Raw genomic sequence first — 24145 nt, 5'->3', positions numbered from 1 at the left:
AATACATCTACAGGACCTAGAGTCTGTCATACAGAGTCAAGTAAGTCAGAAAGAGAAAAATACCATATGCTAACATATATATATGGAATCTAAAAAAACAAAACAGTTCTGATGAACCTAGGGGCAGGACAGGAATAAAGATACAGACGTAGAGAATGGACTTGAGGACATGGGGAGGGGGAAGGGTAAGCTGGGACGAAGTGAGAGAGTGGCATGGACATATATACACTACCAAATGTAAAGCAGATAGCTAGTGGGAAGGAGCTATGTGGCACAGGGGGATCAGCTCGGTGCTTTGCGACCACCTAGAGGGATGGGATAAGGAGGGTGGGAGGGAGACGCAAGAGGGAGGGAATATGGGGATATACGTAGGCATATAGCTGATTCACTTTGTTACACAGCAGAAACGAACACAACACTGTAAAGCAGTTATACTCCAATAAAGATGTTAAAAAAAAAATCCATCTACATGTGGAACAATTCTTACTGAAAACTAACTGGAGACTAGCAGAAAGGCCCCCGTACTAACAAAGCTGTAAGATATAAGCAGAATCAGGCAGGAGGGGAAAAGAAGCAATAAGGTCAGGACCTGTGTCCCCAGGAAGGGACTCAGAGGAAAAGGGAGGTTAGATGGGTGGAGACCCTCCCCGGGGGTGAGCCACATAGTGGGCATTCCAGCCCTGGGGTCCAATAAAGGGAAGATGAGCCCCTTGGCTGGTTGGAGGGCCAGTGGGACTAACAGGAGAGCTGTGGGAAGCCTGGACTCTGCTCATGAGGAGTGCACAAACGCTCGCTTGCCCCCAAAGCAGGGCAGAAAGGGCAGATGGAAACAGCCAGCTGGCTGGATTGTTTCCCGCTACCACCCCCGTGTGCACCCGCGCCTGAGCCAAGCAAAAGGTGCTCCAGCGCCCTTTGCCTCACGTTGCAGCTCCACACTGGGGCAAGGGCTGCCACAACCAAGGAAAAAAGCTCGGGCCATGAGACGCCGTGTCAGCTCGAATGCTAAGTGATGACTTAGTGGGGAGGGGGCAGCCATTACTGACGATTGCACAGGGAGGCCATCAGAGGCACTCCAGATCTCTGACGGCAGCCAGACCACCACACCCCCTGCCCTGACCCTCACCAAATGCCCACACTGGCCCCTCTTACTCCAGCACTGCTCCCCTCTGGGACTGAGGGTGCTGGGCCTGGGAGGGGGAAGAACACGCACTTAAAGGGAACTGAGCCAGGTCAGAGCCAACCCTCAGGGCTTCTGCTCCAGCAACTTGGGACCTGACCCCACCCCCAACAGGGTGGTGACATCCACTGAGTAGAGGGCTCCAGCCCTAGCCCCTCTTTCTCCAGCCCCAGCTCCTACCAAGGAGATAGCTGCCAGAACACCTTGAGGAAAGACGTGACTTACGTTCATGTCAAATCCAGCTCTCCCACCAAAGCCACTGGGCACATGCAGACAGTATAGGGAAACTACCACATAAGGACACCCCTTCAAGACCCACCATAAGTAACTGTTTGACCTAATTCCATAGAGACAGAGAAAGATAGGCAAATGAAAAGACAGAGGAATTTGTCTCAATTGAAAGAGCAAGAGAAAGCCCCTGAAAAAACAACAAATGAAATAGAAATAAACAATTTACTAGATAAAGAATTCAAAGCGGTAGAATAAGATTGCTAACTGAATTGGGGAAAAGAATAGATGAACACAGTGAGAAGTTTAACAAGGAACTAGAAAATATAAAAAGGAACCAGTCAGAACTGAAGAATACAATAACTGAAATGAAAAACACTCTGGAAGGAATGAACAGCAGACTAGGTGATACAGAAGAAAGCATAAGTGATCTAGAAAATAGAATAATGGAAATTACCCAATCAGACAGCAAAAAGAAAAACAAATTTAAAAAATGTTTAAAACAGTTTAAGGAATCTTTGGAATAAGATCAAGTGTACCAACATTCACATTATAGGGGTCCCACAAGGAGAAGAGAGCAAAGCGGGGGCGAGAGTCAAAAATGTATTTAATGAAATTATGGCTGAAAACTTCCCAAGCCTGAAGAAGGAAACAGATATCCAGGTACAGGTAGCACATATGGTCCCAAACAAGATGAACCCAAACAGACCCACACCAAGGCATAATTAAAATAACAAAAGATAAAGAGAGGATTCTAAAGGCAGCAAGAGAAAAACAAAGAGTCCGTTACAAGGGAACCTCCATAAAGCTATCAGCTGATTTCTCTGCAGAAACTTTGCAGGCCAGAAGGGAATGGCATGATATATTTAAAGTGCTGAAAGGGCAAAACCTGCAACCTAGGATACTCTACCAAGCAAGATTATCACTTAGAATTGAAGGAGAGGTAAAGAACTTCTCAGATAAACAAAAACTAAGAGTTCATCAATACTAAACTGACCCAAAAAGAAATGCTAAAAGGACTTTTCTAAGGGAAGAAGAAAAGGCTATATATAACAAGAAGTATCTATAGAAAAGGAAAAATCCCATTAATAAAAGCAAACATAAAGGCTGAAGATCAACCACTTAAATAAGCTAGTATGAAGATTAAAAGACAAAATTGTAAAAATCAACTATAGCTAAAATAATCAATAAAGGGATAAACATGAAGATGTAAAATATGACATCAAAAATGCAAAGTGAGGGGGAAGGGAGTAAAAAATGTAGGTCTTTTAGAATGTGTTGGCACTTAAAGGACTACCTAGTTAAAACAAATAGATATCTAAATTAGGATATTGGGATTAACACATATGCACTACTATATATAAAATAGATAACTAGGGCTTCCCTGGTGGCGCAGTGGTTGAGAATCTGCCTGCCAATGCAGGGGACACAGGTTCGATCTCCGGTCTGGGAAGATCCCACATACCGCGGAGCAACTAAGCCCGCCCACCACAGCTACTGAGCCTGCGCGTCTGGAGCCTGTGCTCCGCCGTGAATGCCGTGACAGTGAGAGGCCTGCGCAGTGTGATGAAGAGTGGCCCCCGCTCACCGTAACTAGAGAAAGCCCTCGCACAGAAACGAAGACCCAACACAGCCAAAAATAAATAAATTCATTAAAAAAATATATATATATATATATATCTTTAAAAAAATAGATAACTAACAGGGACCTACTGTATAGCACAGGGAACGCTATTCAATATTTTGTAATGAACTATATGGGAAAAGAATCTTGAAAAGAATGGAGATTATATATATATATATATATCTGATTCACTTTTCTGGACACCTGAAACTAACACATTGTAAATCAACTATACTCCAATAAAAATAAAAAATAAAACAGATATAGTTTTAGGTCAACATGTATGAACCCCATGGTAACCAAAAATCAAAAACCTATATTAAATACACAAAAACAAGAGAGAAATTAACACAAGCATACCACTAAAGAAAATCATTAAACTACATGGGAAGAAATAAAAGAAGAAGAAGAGAACAGGGAAGACCTACAAAAACAACCAGAAAACAAGTAATAAAATGTAAGTAAGTATACACCTAAAAATAATTACTTTAAATGTCAGTGGACTAAATGCTCCAATCAAAAGACATAAGGTGGCTGATTGAATAGAAAAAAGCAAGACCCATCTATATGCTTCGTACAAGAGACTCACCTTAGAACTAAAGACACACAGAGACTGAGAGTGCAGGGGTGGTAAAAGATATTTCATGTAAACAGAAACAACAAGAAAGCTGGGGTACCAATACTCATACCAGAAAAAATAAAGTCCAAATCAAAAGACAAAGAAAGGCATTATATAATGCTAAAAGGATCAATACAAGAGGATAGTATACTTGTTAACATATATGCATCCAATACAGGAGCACATAAATATATAAAGCAAACATTAATAGACATAAAGGGAGAACATTACAATGTAATAATAGCGGGTGCTTTAACACCCCACTTGCATCAACGGACAGATCATCCCAACAGAAAATCAATAAGGCAACAGTAGTCTTAAATGACACATAGACCAGTTGGATTTAATAGATATCTACAGGACATTCCACCCCAAAACAGCAGCATACACATTCTTTTCAAGTGCACATGGAACAGTCTCCAAGATAGATCCCATGCAAGGCCACAAAACAAGTCTCAACAAATTTGAAGACAGAAATTATATCAAGCATTTTTTTTCTGACCACAATGACATGAAACGTGAAATCAATTACAGGAAGAAAAATGGGAAAAGCACAAACATGTGGAGACTAAATAACATGCTATTAAAAAAAACAATGGGTCAATGAAGAAATCAAAGAGGAACTCAAAAAATACCTCAAGACAAATGAAAATGGAAACACAACTTTCCAAAATCTATGGGATGCAACAAAAGCAGTTCTAAGAGGGAAGTTTATAGTCATACAGGCCTAACTCAAGAAATAAGAAAGATCTCAAATAAACAATCTAATCTTCCATCTAAAGGAATTAGGAAAAGAACAAACAAAGCCCAAAGTCAGCAGAAGGAAGGAAATTATAAAGATGAGAGAGAAAAATAAATAACAGAGACCAAAAAAAGACAGAAAGAAAAGATCAATGAAACCAAGAGCTAGTTCTTTGAAAAGATAAACAAAATTGATAAACCTTTAGCCAGATTCATCAAGAAGGAAAGAGAGAGGACCCAAATAAACAAAATAAGAAGTGAAAGAGGAGAAATAACAACCAATACCACAGAGATACAAAATATAATGAGAATACTATGAAAATTATATGTCAACAAATGGGACAACCTAGAAGAAATGGACAAATTTCTAGAAAGACACAACTTTCCAAGACTGTATCAGGAAGAAATAAACAATCTGAACAGTCCAGTCACTAGTAGTGAAACTGAATTTGTAAAAAACAAACAAACAAAACTCCCAGCAGGGCTTCCCTGGTGGCACAGTGGTTAAGAATCCACCTGCCAGTGCAGGGGACATGGGTTCGATCCCTGGTCCAGGAAGATCCCAAATGCCGCAGAGTAACTAAGCCTGTGCACCACAACTACTGAGCCTGTGCTCTAGAGGCTGCGAGCCCCAACTACTGAAGCCCATGTGCCACAACTACTGAAGCCTGCATGCCTAGAGCCTCTGCTCTGCAACAAGAGAAGCCACTGCAATGAGAAGCCTGTGCATCACAACAAAGAGTAGCCCCCCCCCTGCTCTCAGCAACTAGAGAAAACCCATGTGCAAGTGAATACACAATGCAGGCAAAAAAAAAAAAAAATTAAATAAATAAATTTAAAAACAAAAAACTCCCAGCAAACAAAAGTCCAAGACCAGATGGCTTCTCAGGGAAATTCTACCAAACACATAATGAAAAGCTAATACCTATCCTTCTCAAACTATTCCCAAAAATTGAAGAGGATGGAACACTCCCAAATTCATTCTATAAGGCCACCATTACCCTGATACCAAAGACAGACAAAGACACTACCAAAAAAAAAAAATTTACAGGCCAATATCTCTGATGAATATAGATGCAAAAATCCTCAAAAAAAATAGCAAATTTAATTCAACAATATATAAACTATACACGATCAAGTGGGGTTTATTCAAGGGATGCAAGGATGGTTTAATATTTGCAAATCAATGTGATACACCATATTAACAAAAGGAATGATAAAAATCTCATGATCCTCAATAGATGCAGAGAAAGCATTTGACAAAATTCAACATCCATTCATGATAAAACTCTCATCAAAGTCGGTATAGAGGGAACATATCTCAACATAATAAAGGCCATTTATGACAAACCCACAGGTAACATCGTACTCAACAATGAAAATCTAAAATCAGGAACAAGAAAAGTATGCCCACTCTTGCCACTTCTATTTAACATAGAATTGGAAATCCTAGCCACAGCAATCAGACAAGAAAAAGAAATAAAAGGCATCCAAATTGAAAAGGAAGAAGTAAAAATGTCACTATTTACAGATGACATGATACTATATATAGAAAACGCTAAAGTTTCCACCAAAAAAAAAAAAACTATTAGAATAAATGAGTTCAGTAAAGTTGCAGGATAAAAAACACAGAAGACTGTTGCTTTTCTATACACTATTAATGAACTATCAGAAAGATAAATTAAAGAAACAATCTCATTTACAATCGTATCAAAAAGAATAAAATACCTAGGAATAAACTTAACCAAGTAGGTGAAAGACCTATACTCTGAAAACTAAAATATTGATGAAGGAATTTGAAAATAATGCAAAGAAATGGAAAGATATCCCACGTTCTTGGATTGGAAGAATTAATATGGTTAAAATGCCCATACTACCCAAAGCAATCTATAAATTTAATGCAATCTCTATCAAAACACCCATGGCATTTTTCACAGAACTAGAAAAAATAATCCTAAAATTTATATGGAACCACAAAAGACCTCAAATTGCCAAGGCAATCTTGAGAAAAAAGAACATAGCTAGAGGTATCACACTCCCTGACTTCAGACTATCCTAAAAATTTATAGTAATCAAAACAGCATGGTACTGGCACAAAAACAGACACATAGATCCATGGAACAGAATAGAGAGCCCAGAAATAAACCCACACACTTACAGTCAATTAATCTACAACAAAGGAGACAAGAATATGCAATGAAAAAAAGACAGTCTCTTCAATAAGTGGTGCTGAGAAAACTGGGCAGCTACATGTAAAAAGAATGAAATTAGAATATTTCCTCATACCATATACAAAACTAAACTCAAAAAAGACCTAAATGTAAGCCCTGAAACCATTAAACTCCTAGAGGAGAACACAGGCAGAACACTCTTTGACATAAATCATAGCAATATTTTTTTGGATCTGTCTCTTAAGGCAAAAAAAAAAAAGAAAAGAAAAAATAAACAGATGGGACATAATTAAATTTAAAAGCTTTTGCACAGCAAAGAAAACCATCAACAAAATGAAAAGGCAACCTACAGAACAGGAGAAAATATTTGCAAATGATATGACTGATAAAGGATTAATATCCAACATATATGAACAGCTCATATAACTTAATATCAAAAAAATAAACAACCCAATCAAAACATGGGCAGAAGACCTGAAAAGACATTTTTTCCAAAGAAGACATACATGTGGCCAACAGACACATGAAAAGATGCTCATCATCACTAATCATCAGAGGAATGCAAATCAAAACCACAATAAGATGTCACCTCACACCTGTCAAAATGACTATCATCAAAAAGTCTACAAATAACAAATGTCAGCAAGGATGTGGAGAAATCCCACTGTTGGTGGGATTGCAAATTGGTGCAGCCACTATGGAAAACAGTATGAAGTTTCCTCAGAAAACTAAAAATGGAACTACCATATGATCCAGCTATTCCACTGCTGGGTATATATCTGAAGAAAATGAAAAAAATAATGCAAAAAGATACTTGCATCCCAATGTTCATAGCAGCATTATTTACAATAGCCAAGATATGGAAGCAACCTAAGTGCCCATCAACGGATGGATAAAGAGGATGTGTGTGTGTGTGTGTGTATATATATACATATATGTGTGTGTATACATACATATATGTGTATATATACACATATATAATGGAATATCACTTGGCCATAAAAAATAATGAAATTCTGCCATTTGCTACAATGTGGATGGACCTAAAGAGTATCATGCTTAGTGAAATAAGTCAGACCAGAAAGACAAATACTCTGTTATCACTTATATGTGGAATCTAAAAAATAAAGCAAAGGAATGTATATAACAGAAACAGACTCACAGATATAGAGAACCAACCAGTGATTTCCCCATGGGGAGAAGGAAGTGGGGAGGGGCAAGATAGGGTTATAGGATTAAGAGACACAAACTGCTTTATGAAATAAGCAACAGGGATATATAGTACAGGGAAATACAGCCATTATTTTGTAATAATTTTAAATTGAGTAAAATCTATAAACACATTGAATCACTATGTCATACACCTAAACATAATATAATATTGTAAATCAACTATACCTCCATTTTTTTAAAAAAAGATAGAAAGGGCAGCCGTTATCACCATCATTTTACAGATGAAGAAACCGAATCCTCAACAGGTTAAATGATTGCCTGAGGACATAAGCTGATAAATGGTGGATTTAAAATGGGGACACAAAGCTAACCTTTCAGATACGATTTCTGATTCGTAAGCACTTTGCAATGTATTATTTATAAATTAAAAAACACCACCACCACCACAAATCTAGCTCATAGTATAGAGGACAGACTGGTAGTTGCCAGAGGCGGGGGTGGGGGTGGGCAAAACGGGTGAAGGGGGTCAAAAGATACAAACTTCCAGTTATCAAGTCCCGGGGATGTCATGTACAACATGGTGACTACAGTTATTAATACTGTATTGCATACCTGAAAGTTGCTAAGAGAGTAGATCGTAAAAGTTCTCATTATGAGAAAGAAAAAATTTTAACTCTTTATGATGACTGATGTTAACTAGACTTGTAGCCATTTTGCAGTATATACAAATATTGAATTGTTATATTATACACCTGAAACTAATGTTATATGTCAATTACCTCGATGAAAAAATTTAAAATATTTAGTTATTAATAGAGTCCAATTATCAATCTTTTCCTTTCTGGGCCTTGTTTAAGAATCTTTGCCCATCCTCTCGAACCCTTTAAAAATGGCTTTCATATCCCACCAGTACCGTCCCTTGGAGAGGAGCCCTGGAAGATGGGAGAGAAAGGGTTCCTAGAGGAGACAAGGCGAGCACTGACCTCTAAGGTGGATGGACTGGGATGAAGGACGTTCCAAGTGAGGGGCAAACAAATGATGGGGGGGCGGGTTGCATTTGGTCATACAGCCCCGGCGCCCATTTACGTAGGGCAACAGAGGTGCTGCTTTGCGTGTGTTATCACCACACTCCTGCAGGCGGGGACTCTCCACTTCAGCGCATGTAGAAACCAGGCTGCAGAGAGTGCTCAGAAGCATGGGTCAACCACAGGGAGCTCAGGACGTCCAACCCGAGCATGCCCAGCTCCCGAGCTGTGCCTGAAGGCAGCCGGGATTCCGTGCACCAGAGAAGAGGCGTCCTGTCTGGTATCGGGATGACTCATGAGGCCCGACAGGCCCAGCTCTGCCAACTCCCCTGAATGCAACCCTGGGGCTCTGGGATAACAGCCAGCAGCCACCCAGAGCTTTCCAGAGGAGGAATTGAGATCAGACCCGCAGCATGCTTGGCGCAGGGTGTGGCACAGTGCTGGCCGGCACCCAGCAGAGAGCACTGGGCCACAGGGAGGCCCCAGAAGACCCCTTCACCGTGGGCCGGAAGGGGGACAGAGGGTCTAAGGAGCCCCCACGCCCACCCCCCCTCAGACCTGTCCACCCAGTGTGGGAGGCCCTGGCCTGGTGCACACTAGCACATCAGTGTTCCCTGGCTGGATTTTGCCAGAAAATCCAAGAGCTTCGTGTTTGGAATTTGCTTCCAGCGCTACCGCACCCATCAGCGCTTCCTGCTGGGGTACTAAACCGCTGTGGGCCCCCGGCACCCCCACACACACACTGACTGGAGGGGCTCCCTAGGGCAGGCCTCTGCAGGGGCCGGGACAGCCTCTTGCTGCTTCCAGGGAGGAGGCACTTTGGAGGGAGGCAGCCCCCCACTTTGAATCCCATTTCCCGGTTGGAGGAACCTGGGAGGTCTCTTGCACTTTTCTCCTGCTTGTTTTCCCCTCTGTAAAATGGGGACCATCCTAGCAGCTCCCTTTCAAGGTTCCTGGGTCCCCGTAAAGCGGGAGGCCCCTCTCAGCCCACAGCCCGGGCCGCGAGTTCGCGCGCCCGAATCCGGCCACGCGGGGGCGCTCTGCTGCGCCCAGCCCGGCCCGGCGCCGGCCCTCGCTGGGCTCTGCGGGGACTCCTCCGCGTGCGGGAGCTCGGAGAATACCTCCGACAGTTGGAAAATGAATCCATCGACTCCACCCTGCGGACATTTGTTTGGAAGGAGGCCAGCCCGCAGCGCGAGCCCCCTCCGCGCCGCTTGGAGGTCCCACCCCTGCTGCGCCCGCCGGCTTGCGGGGAGCGGCCCATGTGGGCTCTGGACCGCCCCGAGGGGGTACCGGCCGGGGCCAGAGCTCCGGATCCGGATCAGCTGGAGGGACCCAAAGTCCCCAGCTCCGCCCTCCCTCCCCAGTGGCTTGAACGAGCCACATCACGGCGCCTCGACTCCCAGCCTCAACTTCCACATCCATAAATTGGGGAAGTCAAGAGTCCCTACTTTGAAAAGTTGCTGAGAAAGTTAAAGGAGATGTATCACTGTGGTCCAGCTTCCAGGCCTTAGGCAAGCCACTTGCATCTTTCTGAGCCTCAGTTTCCCCAGCCACAAAATGGGGATAATAAATGTCCTTACCTCCCAGGGCCATTGAACAGACGAGATTGCAGCAGCAGCCACCTGGCACCCCCTGACCGCTCAGTCAGTGGAGCCATTGGGGCTCGGAAAGCTCTGCAGAGGCCCCGAGTCCACAGCTCACGCCTGTGCCCCAGAACCACAGGTCGTCTTTTAGGGATCAAGCCACCCAGTTTGGGAGCTGCCGGCTTAGAGCCAAGCTGATGCTCCCTCACTTCCCTGGCTCGGATTGGTGGGGGGTTCGCTGTGCAGCCCACAAGCGTCTGGGCAGGGGGCTGGCAGGCAGTGCCCCCCTCCTCCTGACTGGTCTTCAGGGCCCCCTCTGGTTGAGTCACCAGGCAAAAACATGCAGCTTTGACACCATCCAGAAAATGCAAATGTCCTGGGCGTCTAATCCTTCCCTTCCTTTTGGCAACTTAAACCACCCTGAAACATAACCAAGATAGCAAACCCAGTGTGAGTGTTCACGATGGAGCCCCGGCCCCGGCCCCCCGGTAAAGCCGGCCTCGTGGACTTTGTGCAGCAAAGCAATGCCTCCGGTCAGACTTAGCCTCACCAGGTATGCAATGACCCCTGACCTCACCAGTCCACATCCGTGCCTCCAAACCGGCCCCGACCTGAGGGGCACCCTCGAGCCCTGACTTCCTTCCCAGTCAAGGGCTGTTACCCACCCCCATTCCCCCACCCCCAAAATATTTGGAATGGTCTTTGACTGAAATGAGATTAATCCTCGGTTCCCTGACAGTGTCTTCGGGCATGTGTTTTTATAACCTCCCTTTCAAATGAGAACCATTTGTCGTGGGGAAGCTGGGGAGGCCCAGCCCCAACTGCTGGGCCAGACATCACAGGCACCTGATTGAATGTCAAGGACAGTGCGAGGGGGCAGGGCCGAGGTGAGGGCGGGCTGTAAGCAGTGATAACCTGTCCTTTGCTGGTCTCTGGCCCCGGCCCAAGCCAGTGGCATAAGCCTGAGGCTCCAGGCTCCAACCCCGTCTCTCCCACAAAGCAGCCAAATACCCTTGAGCTGGTGAGCCCTTTAGCCTTTGCCTCTCTGAGCCTTACTTTCCTCATCTGTAAAATGGGAGAGCTGATGGGCCCTATCTCCCAGGTGATATGGCCAGCCCAGTGCCTAGAAGACAGTAGACCCTCGATGTCCAAAGTAGCGTTCGTTCGGTGGGAAGGCAAAGTAGCCTTGGCTGGGGTCCTCCAGGGGGCTGCAAATATCCATCCTAAGTGTGGCTCGACTCTCCCGCCCTTCCAGGCTCACCCTAGGTGAGGGAGGCAACCCTGCGTAGAACTTGAGTCGCTGGTGCTTTCATGCCGAGAAAATACGGAGAAGGTTGAGTTGATAGGTGCCACGGTGCAGTCTCTTTAATTAACCCTGAGCCCTCTGTCGGTGGCCTCCTTCCTCAGCACAGTCTCCCCACCCCACCCCAGGTCCTGTTTGAAGTTTGCAAATCCCCCACTGCCTCCTGCCGCCCCTGCTTGCTGAACCAACTACAGACCCTTGGGGCTCAGCTGGGAGGGCTTTATTGGCGGAGAATTTCAATCATGGGTTCTTGGCTCAAACTTGTTGCTTCCCCCAAAATCTCCCCAGCAGTTTGATACTCATGGAACTGAGGCTCAAAGGAGGGACTCTGATGATCTCAGAACTCAGAATTCCACCTGGGCCTGTCGGGGAGTTCACAGCCCCTCCCTTGGAGGAAGGGAGCACAGAGCGACAAGAAAGACGCAGGTTCCTGAGACGGTGTGCAGGTACCAGAATTTGTTCACTTTCCAGGAGCTGCTTAGAAACTATTTCCACCTTCAACAGCACCCCTCCCCCAGCACTGCCACTTGTGTACAGGTGTCTGGATCTCCGTGGTGAGAGCCCCCTGTTGGTCTCGGGGCTGGGGAGAGTGGGGGCATCCGAGTGGAAAGCCCCAAACTGTAGAATTGGGCACCAGAGCCACAGAGATGTGCCACTTTCCTGAAGCTGTGTGCCTTTGCCTCTCCAAAGGCCTTCCCCCGGCAGTTTCCAGACCAAGGAGCCCACCCTCTTCCCCGGGAGCCGAGCCAAGAAGGTCCTGGGACAGAGGGCCCCATGTGCCGCTCATTTTTCTCCCCCTCTGGGCAGAGCTGACTCGTTCCGTGCCTCGGAGAGATCTTTGCGATGATGGATAAGCCGTGGCCCCGACTGCCGTGGCCCTGGGGAGAAAAAACATCTTTTGCAGTTTCGTGTAAAGCCTCCCACTTCTCGCTTAATAAGTGCTGAAAGCGGCACAAACAGAGAGACCCCGGGCTTGCCATGACTAACAAGATGACCACATCAGGCAGCCGAGCTGGGGGAGAGGACCGCGCCGGCCGGCCCGGCGTCCCCGGAGCGAGGTGTCCGATTCCGATTCCCTCCCGGGACCCTCCGCCAGCAGCGCTTTGAAGCCGGGCCGAGGCCGCCGCGGAGCTGGGAGCTCGGAGGCGCGGAGCGGAGGGGGGAAAGGGCTGGGGCTCCCTCCTGCACGATGGGCACAGATCGCCCGAGATAAAGGAACCACAGCCTCCGCCAACTTGTGCTGAGTCGCTCTTTTCAAAAGCCCTTTCAGATGGTTTCACTTCTCCGCGCGCGCTTTGTTGAAAGATGTAAAAATTTCAAACCACCACAGAGTAAACATTTCAAAACTCGCTCTTTGCAAAATCAGTCACATTTTCAAAAATCCCTTGAATTCCATCTCCACCCCCTCCGCCCCTTCTTCTGCGCTCTTCGGATTCGAGTGTTTTTCATTAATTTAGAAGCAGTCCAGGTAAAGCTGGTGTTTGCGAGCTGGTGTTTTACGGGCGGGAAGTAGCTTTGTTATTTAGGAGATGTTTTAGATAAGTCAATGTCTTGTCAAAATCAAGCAGGTTTTCTTTATTAGGGTGAAATCGTAATGAACTCATCTGCTTCTAATATTTATAAAGAGAAGAGAGGCCATTAATTCTACTGCTTGTGAATAAAACCATCTGTGATTTCTTTCCATTTGATGGGTTTTGGTTTTAATATACATTTTTTCACAAATAAGCACAGAGATTTTTTGGTGAAAATGTCACATTCAGGATCTCATAAAGAAAGAATGCAAAGAGAGGAAAACGAAATGTTTTGTTAGCTAAGTAATTTCTCACCTTGCAGAGTGGGGAACATTTGAGCCAACTTTAGCACATCAGGTGATAGAATCACCCCGTTCAACGCTAATGCAAGCCATGACATGTTACAACTCGAACCGCGTCCGTTTTGAAGTTTGTTTTCCTTGGGGAATTACACAGTTCGTTTAACCTAATCTGTCCTGACACTTGAATTATAATATTATGAGCTTCTTCAGGGAAGTAAAACAGTAGTTGCCTGCTTAGAAGCAAAGCAGAAGTTAATAAAGTGGGCAAAATGTCAAGGAAAAGGAGCTAATCGAATCACAGTGTCATTCTCTAGAGAAAATACAGTCAAGTTATATTTTTTTTTTCCAGTCGAAATCTTGGACACCTAATGACACATTTCTGTCCAGGAAGAAATTTGAACTCTGAAACCGAACTTGATTAAACCCCAAACTGCTGAGACCTTGCCCACTGGGACCGCTCGGGGACTTTGACTTCTGGGTGTCAGAGCTTAATTAAAATATTCATCCAGCTGCTCTCCCCTCGCCAAGGGGGCCCAGAGGAATTAAACCAATAAGCCTAATTCTATTAGTTCACCTGCCTGTGTACACAGAGATGCGGAAGACCATTTACGGGTTCAGAAAAAAAGCACCAGACCCACCCTGCAGATTCAGCGTGGGCCGTCACTGCATCAGCGAAACGGTCCCCTAAACAGAGTTCCACATAACACTCAGGAGTCTCAGCTCCTGGCTCTAAACACACGCAGATATTTTAAAATTCTCTTTCAAGAAAACAAAAATGCCAAGCAAGTTACTGTAAGGATTTATGAGTGTGTGTTATGATTTATATGTCGTCTATAATAACATGTAACATTTACTGAATTCTCTGTGCCGCTGGGCTGAGCCTTTCCCATTCATGTCTCAAGGAAATCTTCACTTCCACTCTGTGAAGTAAACACCATTACTATCCCCACTTGACAGATGAGGAAACTGAGGCTCCATGAGACGAAGTGGCTTGAAGCCCAGAATTCTCAGACCACAGAGTCTGAGCTCCTAACCCCTAATATAATGACGGCTTTCCTGACATCTTGATCTTTGTGTTAAATTTTAATTATTTTATATCTGCCCTACATACACACAGTATAAAATTCAGAAGGTAGAGAGGCTGTAAAGGGGAAAGTCAGCCTTGCTCTCACCCTTCCTCAGTCCCTTCCCCAAAGCAGTCTCTTTGGACAGTTTCTAATGTCTCCTTCCAGAGTTGAGGCTTATTCCAACAAATACGTGTATATTTCCTTCTTAAAAAACACATATGGGGACTTCCCCTGCGGTCCAGTGGTTAAGAATCCACGCTTCCACTGCAGGGGTTGTGGGTTCGATCCCTGGTCAGGGAACTAAGATCCCACATGCCGCACGGCCAAAAAAAAAAAAATTTTTTAATAAATAAAAATTAAAAACCACATACAGAGCATAGCAGGTACATAATTCTGCAGCTTGCTTTTTTCATTTCCTAATACACCTTGGAGAGTTCTCCATCTCATGCCTTTTAAGACGGCAATGCCATAGCACAGGAAACTATATTCAATATCTTGTAATAGGGCTTCCCTGGTGGCACGGTGGTTGAGAGTCTGCCTGCCAATTCAGGGGACACGGGTTCGAGCCCTGGTCTGGGAGGATCCCACATGCCGCAGAACAACTAAGCCCGTGAGCCACAACTACTGAGCCTGCGCGTCTGGAGCTTGTGCTCCGCAACAAGAGAGGCCGCAACAGTGAGAGGCCCGTGCACCGCGATGAAGAGTGGCCCCCGCTTGCCGCAACTAGAGAAAGCCCACGCACAGAAAGGAAGACCCAACACAGCCAAAAATAAAAATAAATAAAAATTTTAAAAAAGTTATAAAATACCTTGTAATAGCCTATAATAGAAAAGAATCTGAAAAAGAATATATGTGTATATAGATACACACACACATACGTATGCACATGTATGTATAACAGAATCACTTTGCTGTACACCTGAAACACAACATTGTAAATCAACTATACTTTAGTAAAAAATAAATTTTATAAAAAAGACTGCACGCCATTCTATTCAGTAGATCTAGTAGACTGAACCATATGAGAACCATATGAACCCTTGGTACCTATAAACAGCGCTGTGCTGGATGACCTTTCACACACTGACAGGTACCATCTATAGGACACACTCCTAGAAGTGCCACTATCTGCAAAGTGGCCACATTGGCTAATTTCCGAAGCCCATGTCATCCCCACACTTGTAATCCCACAGCCTAACTAGAGATGCCCCCCCCATCTCATGAACATAACCGCAGCTCTGGGGCCCCCCAGATCACTGTGGAAACAAATGTTTTCCACCAAACACAAACTCCCTTCCTGCTGCCTGTATTTGTCAGCCAGGGAATGAGACATTTCCCCATGATCAATACAAATGGAATAGAAGCCTAGCCCAGGCAGCAGCAAGATGTGGTTTTTCAATAAGGAGACCTCCAGAGGATACTGCATATTCCTATGACAACAGCCGACAGACCTTGATTTTTAGTGTCAGAACCTGTTTAATGCGAAGGCCTGCGGCTGGGGCCTGGCGGAGCACTGGGTGGGTTGTCTTGGGCTGGAACCAGGCTGGTCCTTCAAGGCTGCTGCAGAAACCAGCCGCCGCCCTTGCGGACCACCTGTTCACAAAGGCGGCTGCATTTGCCAGCTGGGCTGCCGTGGAGGCTGCATGGCTGGCCGGCCAGAGGTGATCTACAGCCACGGACCTGGTTATTTACAGCTCGCCTGTGGTCCCCAATGCCTGGGCATCTCTAGGATGACGGCGGTTTGCCTTAAAAAGGACCAGGTACCTGGCAGAGGTGGCAACGAACGTGACTGACTATTGACAGTCTTTTTCTTATTATAAATTCATCTGGTAACAGAGCAAGTCAAAGAGACACTCTGAGTTGGTTGCTATTTGAAAAGACTTGAGAAGGGCCAGCTGTGAACTGTCCAGGACAAACAAGGATGTTCTAAAAACACAATTCTTGCCCAAATAAGCTAGATGCCTCTGAGTTTCGTCTGATTCTTCTGCCTCTTTTAAAATTATCTGCTGATACAGACCAGGGCTGAGAAAGACAGCAGAAACAGGAAGACAGCTGGCGTTTAAGAGAGATGGGATCGGCAGTGATTTATTCCAAGGATTTGATATTTTAAGTTATTGTTGTTGTTATGTGTGTGCAATAAATCATGTTTTAAAGTATCTGTTAATAGAGTGTTTTATTCTTTAAAAATATTTTTTTTTCTTTCAAGTGGATGGATTGTTGTTTTTAGCTGAATTCCCAGGTTTTATGAAAAGATGTGACAATAAGTAAGAATGGGTCAATACATTTTTCCACTGGGAAATTTTGCCACCCAATTTTATCACCTAGAAAAGGTCTTGTCCTTTAAAAAATTAGAAGGAGAAGAAGAAAGGGGGCCTTGGATGGTATTGCTTAAAATACTTTGTTTGAATTTATGTAAATGTATTTAGTCCTTTGGCTTCTTAACCACTGAATTCACGTTTTTGAATTTTAAATACCATGATGGGCTCTCTGAGTTTCAAACAGCGACTCTCAAAGCTGCATCTACCAAAGCCCTTGAAACCAGGGTATAGCGGTCCCCCAAGGAAGGTCTTGGGGGGTGATTACAACATTCCTTTCTGCGACACAATAACACCCCGCTCGTGGACACTCTCGGACCCTCTGCTGAAAGTAGCTGACTGGGCCGAGGCTTAAAACTAATCTTGTCCTCGGCTCCCCGGCAAGAGGTCAGGAGGTGAGTCTTTCAGAATATGATCTCCGGCAAGATCTGAAGGGCTCTGAGAATATAACAAGTTGTAAAAGGGCGGGGGAACGGGGAGAGAGAGAGAAAGGAAAAGAATAAAAGCAAAATTAAAGTTTTACAATTAAGTATATTCCTTTTTTTTTATTTAGTTAATTTCCAGCTGCTCACGTTTATTGCACATTAATTATGCATACAGCTTTTGTACAACTTAAAACGTGAAGAATGTGATCCTTATTCTTTTATGGAGGATCCGACTGCCACGCTGGAACCCCTGCCAGGGAAGCTTCAGGTCAGATGGGGCAGGAGCTGCCAACAGCCAGAGGCCCGGCCAGTGCTCTCCAGTCCCCCACCTGGACTTTCTTAAAAGGCTTTCCTACAGCAGGAGTGATGACCGTGGGCCCTGGAGGGTCCAAATCTAGGGAAAGGATCCCAAACGAGCTCCCCTTGGCTTGTCTTGACCAACATCTACTTCAAAGCCACTGGCCAGACCTGGGGCTGAAACACAATGTGACGAACAAGGGGTGTTGGGGACCCATTACCTTCCTTCAAGTCCCCACCCCACATGCCAAAGGAAGCAGAGGAGGCAGCAGCCCAAGGTGGGAGACCCTTCCCCTAGTCCCACCCGACCCCAGCACCAGCCTCAGTGCCCGCACCAGTGGCCTCAGGAAGGGACTGGCAGGTGGCCCTCTGCCAGAATGCTCTGTGACACCAGAGAGGGCCACAGCCTCTCTGTGCCCCATCAGGAACTACGCAGAAAACCCTCTGGATGCCGGCAGGCCCCGTGCCTCTCTTCCTGCTCCCAGCCCAGAAAGCCCCAAAGAGGAGCCCACCGTGCGAATAGAGGTGGGGATTCATCACTTGGTACGTCCACCGGGTGGGGCTCAGGAGCCCCTTCACCAGCTGACCAGACCTGGGCCAAGAGCATAGATGCAGGGGCCCCAGGCCCCTAACTCCAGGAGGGAGAGACCCTCGGGGCTGAAAGTCGCCACGTTTGGCCAGGACCCCCGGTTCTTCTCAGAGCTGGGCTCCCTGTGTCCTCGGAAGCTGTACTTCCTCCCCAGCCTGAGGGCAGCTGCCGAGTCACCTCGAGGAGGCCGACCCGGAGCCGGCGGGGCAGGGCTGTGCCCCTACTTCCGGCCTGGGCTCCAAGCAGACTCAGGACCCTAGCCAGCCACACTCTCACTGCTGGGCGGCTTGGGTAACAGGGCTCCCTCGCTCTGATTCCTCCTCTGAAAGGGGGGATCAGACTGGACACAGGGCCGCCCTGGGGTTGGGTGGAATATGGCCTGCAAAGCACCCAGCCCAGGGAGAGCACCCAGGAAACAGGAGCTCACAGCAGCCCAGGGAGAGCACCCAGGAAACAGGAGCTCACAGCAGCCCAGGGAGAGCACCCAGGAAACAGGAGCTCACAGCAGCCCAGGGAGAGCGCCCAGGAAACAGGAGCTCACAGCAGCCCCAGGGCAAGCGTGGAGACCCCATTTTACAGTTGAGGAAACTGAGGCTTTTGGAGGGAAGCACCCCCCGCCCCCATTCTTAGTGGCAGGGCCAGCTGCATGACAGCTCCCAGTGTCCTCCTCCTGGGTCCCACTGCCCTCAGCTCACGAGGGGTTGGAACCTCTACCCCTCCATCCACTGTGGGTGGAGAGGAGGTGACAGGAAAGGAAACACACGCTCCGTCCCTCTCTCCCTCGGCCGGCTCTCACGGAGGGTTTGCCAGGGGCTGTCCACACCCTGCACGGCCTCCATTTACAACCACAAACTGGCTACCCAGTGCCGGCCTGGGGAGCAAAGGCTGCGGGCGCGGCCCAGCCAAGAGGCCCACAAGGCGGCCCGGGCAGTGCAGGGCTCCCACCGCAGCCAGACAGACATAGGAAGGTCAAGGCCGGGCCCCAGGACAAGGCGCCCGCAGGCCGCGCTGGCCCCCCGACCCGTGCGTGGGAGGGGGCTTTGGGCCTGGGCTGCCTCTTCCTTTTCTGTTGTTTTAATGAAAACTGCTCTCTACTTGGATAAACTGGAAACCGTGCCTCCCGCCCTTCTTTTCTAGACTCCCCACCCCGTCCGGCAGGGACTCGGTGACAAACTTGAAAATAAAATTGTCATCATAAAAGAAGCCAACCGCACATACTAATAAACAACACGTTTAACATTTATTACGCTGCCTTCTGACAAACTAAAATGTGAAAACATGCCAAAATTCGGGTTTCATAAAACAATTTTTCATCAAGTTCTTTCCTTTGACAAAATGCCTCTGTTTCATTCCTGGCTGGCGAGACTCACTTCAAACAGAAACGTTTCCAGAAACGGGTCTCGGGTCTGACGCTCCCAAGCATCTTCAGCTCTCTGGGACTCTGCCTGACTGACCACGCTGTGGGCTCCGCTAGCATGGGAGGAGAGGGGGGCACCATCGTTCCGAAACAGAACCTTAACAAACCAGCCAATCACAGACACCGAAACCCCACCATTTTATTGTGGTAAAATACATAATATTTCTCCAACCGTAACCCTAACCATTTTAAGTGTGCTGCTCAATAGCATTAAGTACACTCACGTGGTTGTACAACCGTCACCCGCATCCGTCTCCAGAACCCTTTGCATCTCGCAAAACTGAAGTTCTGTCCCCATTAAACCACAGTGCCCCATCTCCCCCTCCCACCAGCCCCTGCAGCCACCACTCTACTCTTCGTCTCTGTGAATCTGGCTGCTCTAAGTACCTCACATAAGTGACATCACATAGTTATTGTCCTTTGGCGACTGGCTTACTGCACTGAGCTAACAACCTCCAGGTTCCTCCATGCTATAGCCTGTGTCGGGATTTCCTTCCTCTTTAAGGCCGAATACTATTCCATCATATTCCACCCAAACTCTCCCAACGTCACACACACAGGTACAAGATGCTTCCCCTCAGGGAGGGGAAAGGGCCTCACAGCGCATGGGGAGGCGCCACATCGCACCCTCACCCCAGATGTTTCGATGATCCCGAGGGAACTGGAGATTTGGGGGTACCCCAGTCAGCCCAGGTCTCAGAGATTCAAACAGCTCCAGTCTGTCTCCCAGGCAAGCCCCCACTCTCCCCACATGCCTCCCTCCTCTGGGCAAGGAAGGAGCCAGAAGTACAGACCCCTCTGTACTCTGGAGCACAAGGGGGGGATTCAGGGATGTGCTGTTGCCGGGGATGCATCCAATCAACAAACACCTCGAAAGCACCCACTGCATGCCCACGCTCTGCTCTCATGGAACTCATGGGCTTTGTCACCAGAGTGCCATCCCCTCCTCCTCCAGCTGCCCTGGATAGAGATTGAAACCAAAGGAAGCTTTTAAAATAACACTCTGCCAGGCCTTTTGTTTTTCTGAGGTACCAGCACTTGATTTTTAACTAATTATCAAAATCCCTCCCTCTCAAATTACTGTTAATTTACTCCACGTGGTAATGGTGTTACAGTTACCGAGGAGAACGTCCTTATTCTTAGAAAATGCACACTGAAGTATTTAGGGATGGCATACGGAATTTACTTTCAAACTTATAACAAAAAATACACAGATACAGATATGTGTATACATAGATAAAGCAAGTACAGTAAAAAGTTCGCTTGTATTGAATCTAGGAGGTGGGTATGTGGGCATTCCTTGGACTGGTCTCACGATTTTTCTATGTATTTGTAATAAAAAGTTCTAGGTATTTGAATATATTTGTAACAAAAAAACCAAACAACCCAATTGAAAAATGGGCAGAAGACCTAAACAGATATTTCTCTAAAGAAGACATACAGATGGCCAACAGGCACATGAAAAGATGCTCAACATCACTAATGATTAGAAAAATGCAAATCAAAATGACAATGAGGTACCACCGCACACCCGTCAGAATAGCCATCATTTGAAAATCTGCAGATAACGAATGCTGGAGAGGGTATGGAGAAAAGGGAATCCTCCTACACTGTTGACGGGAATGTAAATTAGTGCAGTCACTATTGAAAATAGCATCGGGGTTCCTCAAAAAATTAAAATTAGAGTTGCCATATGATCCGGCGATCCCACTCCTGGGCGTATATCCAGACAGAACTCTAATTCAAAAAGATACACGCACCTCAGTGTTCATTGTAGCACTATGTACAATAGCCAAGACATGGAAACAACCTAAATGTCCATTGATGGACAAATGGATAAAGATGTGGTATATATATATATATATATATATATATATATATATATATATACACAATGGAATACTACTCAGCCATGAAAAAGAATGAAATAATACCATTTGCAGCAACATGGATGGACCTAGAGATTCTAATACTAAGTATGTCAGAAAGACAAACACCATATGATATCACTTATATGTGGAATCTAAAATATGACACAAATGAACTTAGCTAAGAAACAGACTCAGACATAGAGAATGGACTGTGGTTACCAATGGGGAGGGATGGATTGGGAGTTTGGGATTAGCAGATGCAAACTTATATATAGAATGGATAAAAAACAAGGTCCTACTGTATAGCACAGGGAACTACATTCAATATACTGTGATAAACCATAATGGAAAAGAATATGAAAAAAATGTATATATATGTATAACTGAATCACTTTGCTATATACCAGAAATTAACACATTGTATAATAAATATACTTCAATAAGTTTTTTAAAATGTTGCGGGAAAGTCCTCTGCTCTCATCATGCCCCTCCCTTTATCACTGTTTCCCTCTGCACCCTCTTACCACAAATGTGACCCAGAGGTCCAAGAGGGCGTGTCAATGATGGGACGTGGAAAGAACACTCTGCCAGGGGCTCCAGCAGGAATTCTCAACTCTCCAGCTCCTAATGGAGGCGTCACGTGGCTCCGCCCACAAGCTGCGGGTCCAGGTGGGAGCGCGAAGCAGCAGGAGCACTGCTGCCCTGACACACACCATCCCTAGGGACCCACAGGGACCACGGGAGGTCTGCCACCCCACCTTGTAAGGCTCTGTTCCCAGCTCTCGCTCGAGGCGTGGCTGCACTCTGGGGCGTCCCGATCCACCGTGGAGCGTGTGGCCCAGAACCCACTGCTGATCAGAATCAGAAACCACCACCCCTCCTTGAACACAGAAACCGCATCCACCTCACTGGCCACTGTGCCCCCGGTGCCAGCCCAGGGCCTGGCACATAGCGGGTGCCTGACGGAATGAGTCAAGGCTTACGAGGTTCTCTTTTCACAAGTTAGACAAAAGTTAAGGTCCTTGCTCACCGCCCAGCGGACCACAGAGATCAAGAGTGACTGGCCGCGGCGATAGGGCCATTGGGCAGCAGCGGCTGAGGACGCGCAGGCAGCAGGCCCGAGGAGCCCTGATGGGAAAGCCTCAAGGGCAGGCGGCTGGGATCAGGGCAGGGGGGCCGGAAGGTGGGGGTGGGACGGTAGGCCTCCAGGCCAGGGACAAGTCTGACCCGGAAGTGCAGGTGAGCCTCTCCGGAGCTGACTTTGAAAGCAGGACCTGTCTTGTGTGAAGGCCCTGGGAGGGGACAGTCTCTCTCCAGCCGCTCACCATCTGCCGTCCAGAAAGGCGGCTTTCCTCCCTGATAAGGAGGAACCACCTGAGAGGGCGTTTTCTTCTAATCAGAGATCAAAGCCAAGTCCCACTGGCTGGGGGTCCTCTTCTCTCCTCCTGCTTCAGGGTGCCTGGTTCAAGACTCGCCCCTTCCAGAGCCACTGCCCGGGGCCACCTCTGGACACCTGGGGGAGGCAGGACCTCAAAGCTGGGGTCTTGCTAACGTTATGACTGTGGTCTTACTGAAAGCCCAGTCACGGGTAAGAAGAAATGAGGGAGGGTCTGTGCACCTAGAAAACTGGTGTGTTGAAGGGGCTCAAGGGCCAGCTGAGGCTCCCGCCCCTTCAGGAAGGCCAGTGGTTAAGAGCTGGGCCGTGGGGTGACAGATCCAGTCCCATCCTGCCTCTGACCAGTAGGCCACTGAGCTCGGAGCCTCCATTTGCCCCTCTGTAAAAGGGGCACAGTATCATCCTTGTCAAACTTTTGGCTCGGTGCCCAGCAGAGTGAGCTCTCGGTAAGCAGACAGCATCATCTCTGCTGCCGCTGCTGTTATTAACCCGTGTTCGCTCACCATGCCAGCATCCCCCGTGGCTGCTAAGAAGCATTTTAGGTGATTTTGCTGGCAGCCAGTAGACCCAGTGTGGCTGGCAAGCAGTTCTGAATATCAAGCCCAGCAAAGCCCCCTCCTCTCCCCCAGCCCGTGGCCTGGGCCAGCATCCCCACTCCAGGGCCTGCCACCTCCCTGCCCTTCCCAGGAGGTGGGATGGCCTGTGTCCCCTGAGGACAGAGGCCAGGGACTTTGGCCCCCTCTGTCATGAAAGAGCAAAACCACCGCAGGGTTCAAAAGGAAAAGAGGAAAACCTGGTAACTCGACCCAGACGGTCCATCCGCTTTATCAAAGCTGAGTCCAGGGAGCAGTGTTCCCACCAGGAGAGGCCACAGCCTCATTAGGGAGCTCTGGGGACGATGAAAAAGCCCGGCTGCAGCGCACATCCCTAGGACAATTAGGCCTTGTCTCCTCCCCGCCCCCCCACCCCCACCTTCAAAGGCAATCTGTGTGTGTGTGTGTGTGTGTGTGTGCACACGTGCATGTGTGTGCTGTCTTTTTGATTGTTTCTCTCTCTCTCTCCCTCCTTTCCACCTACCCTCTCACTACTCCCAGCACCAAGCGATTCTGCATGCTGTTACCAATCCATCCTCTGCCCACTGGGTACCCACCCATGTTCCATACCAGAAAAGAACTCCCCCCACCCCCAGAGACCCTGCTTTCATGTCCTTGGAACTGGCCCCGAGACGCTGCCCCCAGACACCCAGCTCATCCAAAAGATGGGAACGGTGCGATCACTTCCGTGGATTCCTCCTCCTGGACTCCAGCT

The 24145-nt window shown here is 47.1% G+C and overlaps 1 protein-coding gene across 2 annotated transcripts in view; it reads left to right on the top strand.

Annotated features, from left to right (window-relative positions):
- MVB12B (multivesicular body subunit 12B) overlaps positions 1-13064 on the top strand; it is a 206706-nt gene extending 193642 nt beyond the window's left edge. The window contains exons 10-11 of one of the 2 annotated variants that reach the window (XM_067743301.1): positions 11936-12093; positions 12338-13064. In XM_067743301.1, coding sequence (XP_067599402.1) covers positions 11936-12093; positions 12338-12494 — 315 coding nt within the window. In that variant the 3' untranslated portion in view covers positions 12495-13064. The remainder of the gene's footprint in view (positions 1-11935; positions 12094-12337) is intronic. The other variant, XM_067743302.1, reaches the window with a different exon arrangement.
- The last annotated feature ends 11081 nt before the right edge of the window (positions 13065-24145 follow it).

Source organism: Pseudorca crassidens, chromosome 7, assembly GCF_039906515.1.
Source record: "Pseudorca crassidens isolate mPseCra1 chromosome 7, mPseCra1.hap1, whole genome shotgun sequence".
In the NCBI taxonomy this organism is placed as follows: Eukaryota; Metazoa; Chordata; class Mammalia; order Artiodactyla; family Delphinidae; genus Pseudorca; species Pseudorca crassidens.
The sequence above is the reverse complement of the archived record's forward strand: the minus strand, read 5'-3'. Positions and strand labels throughout refer to the sequence as shown.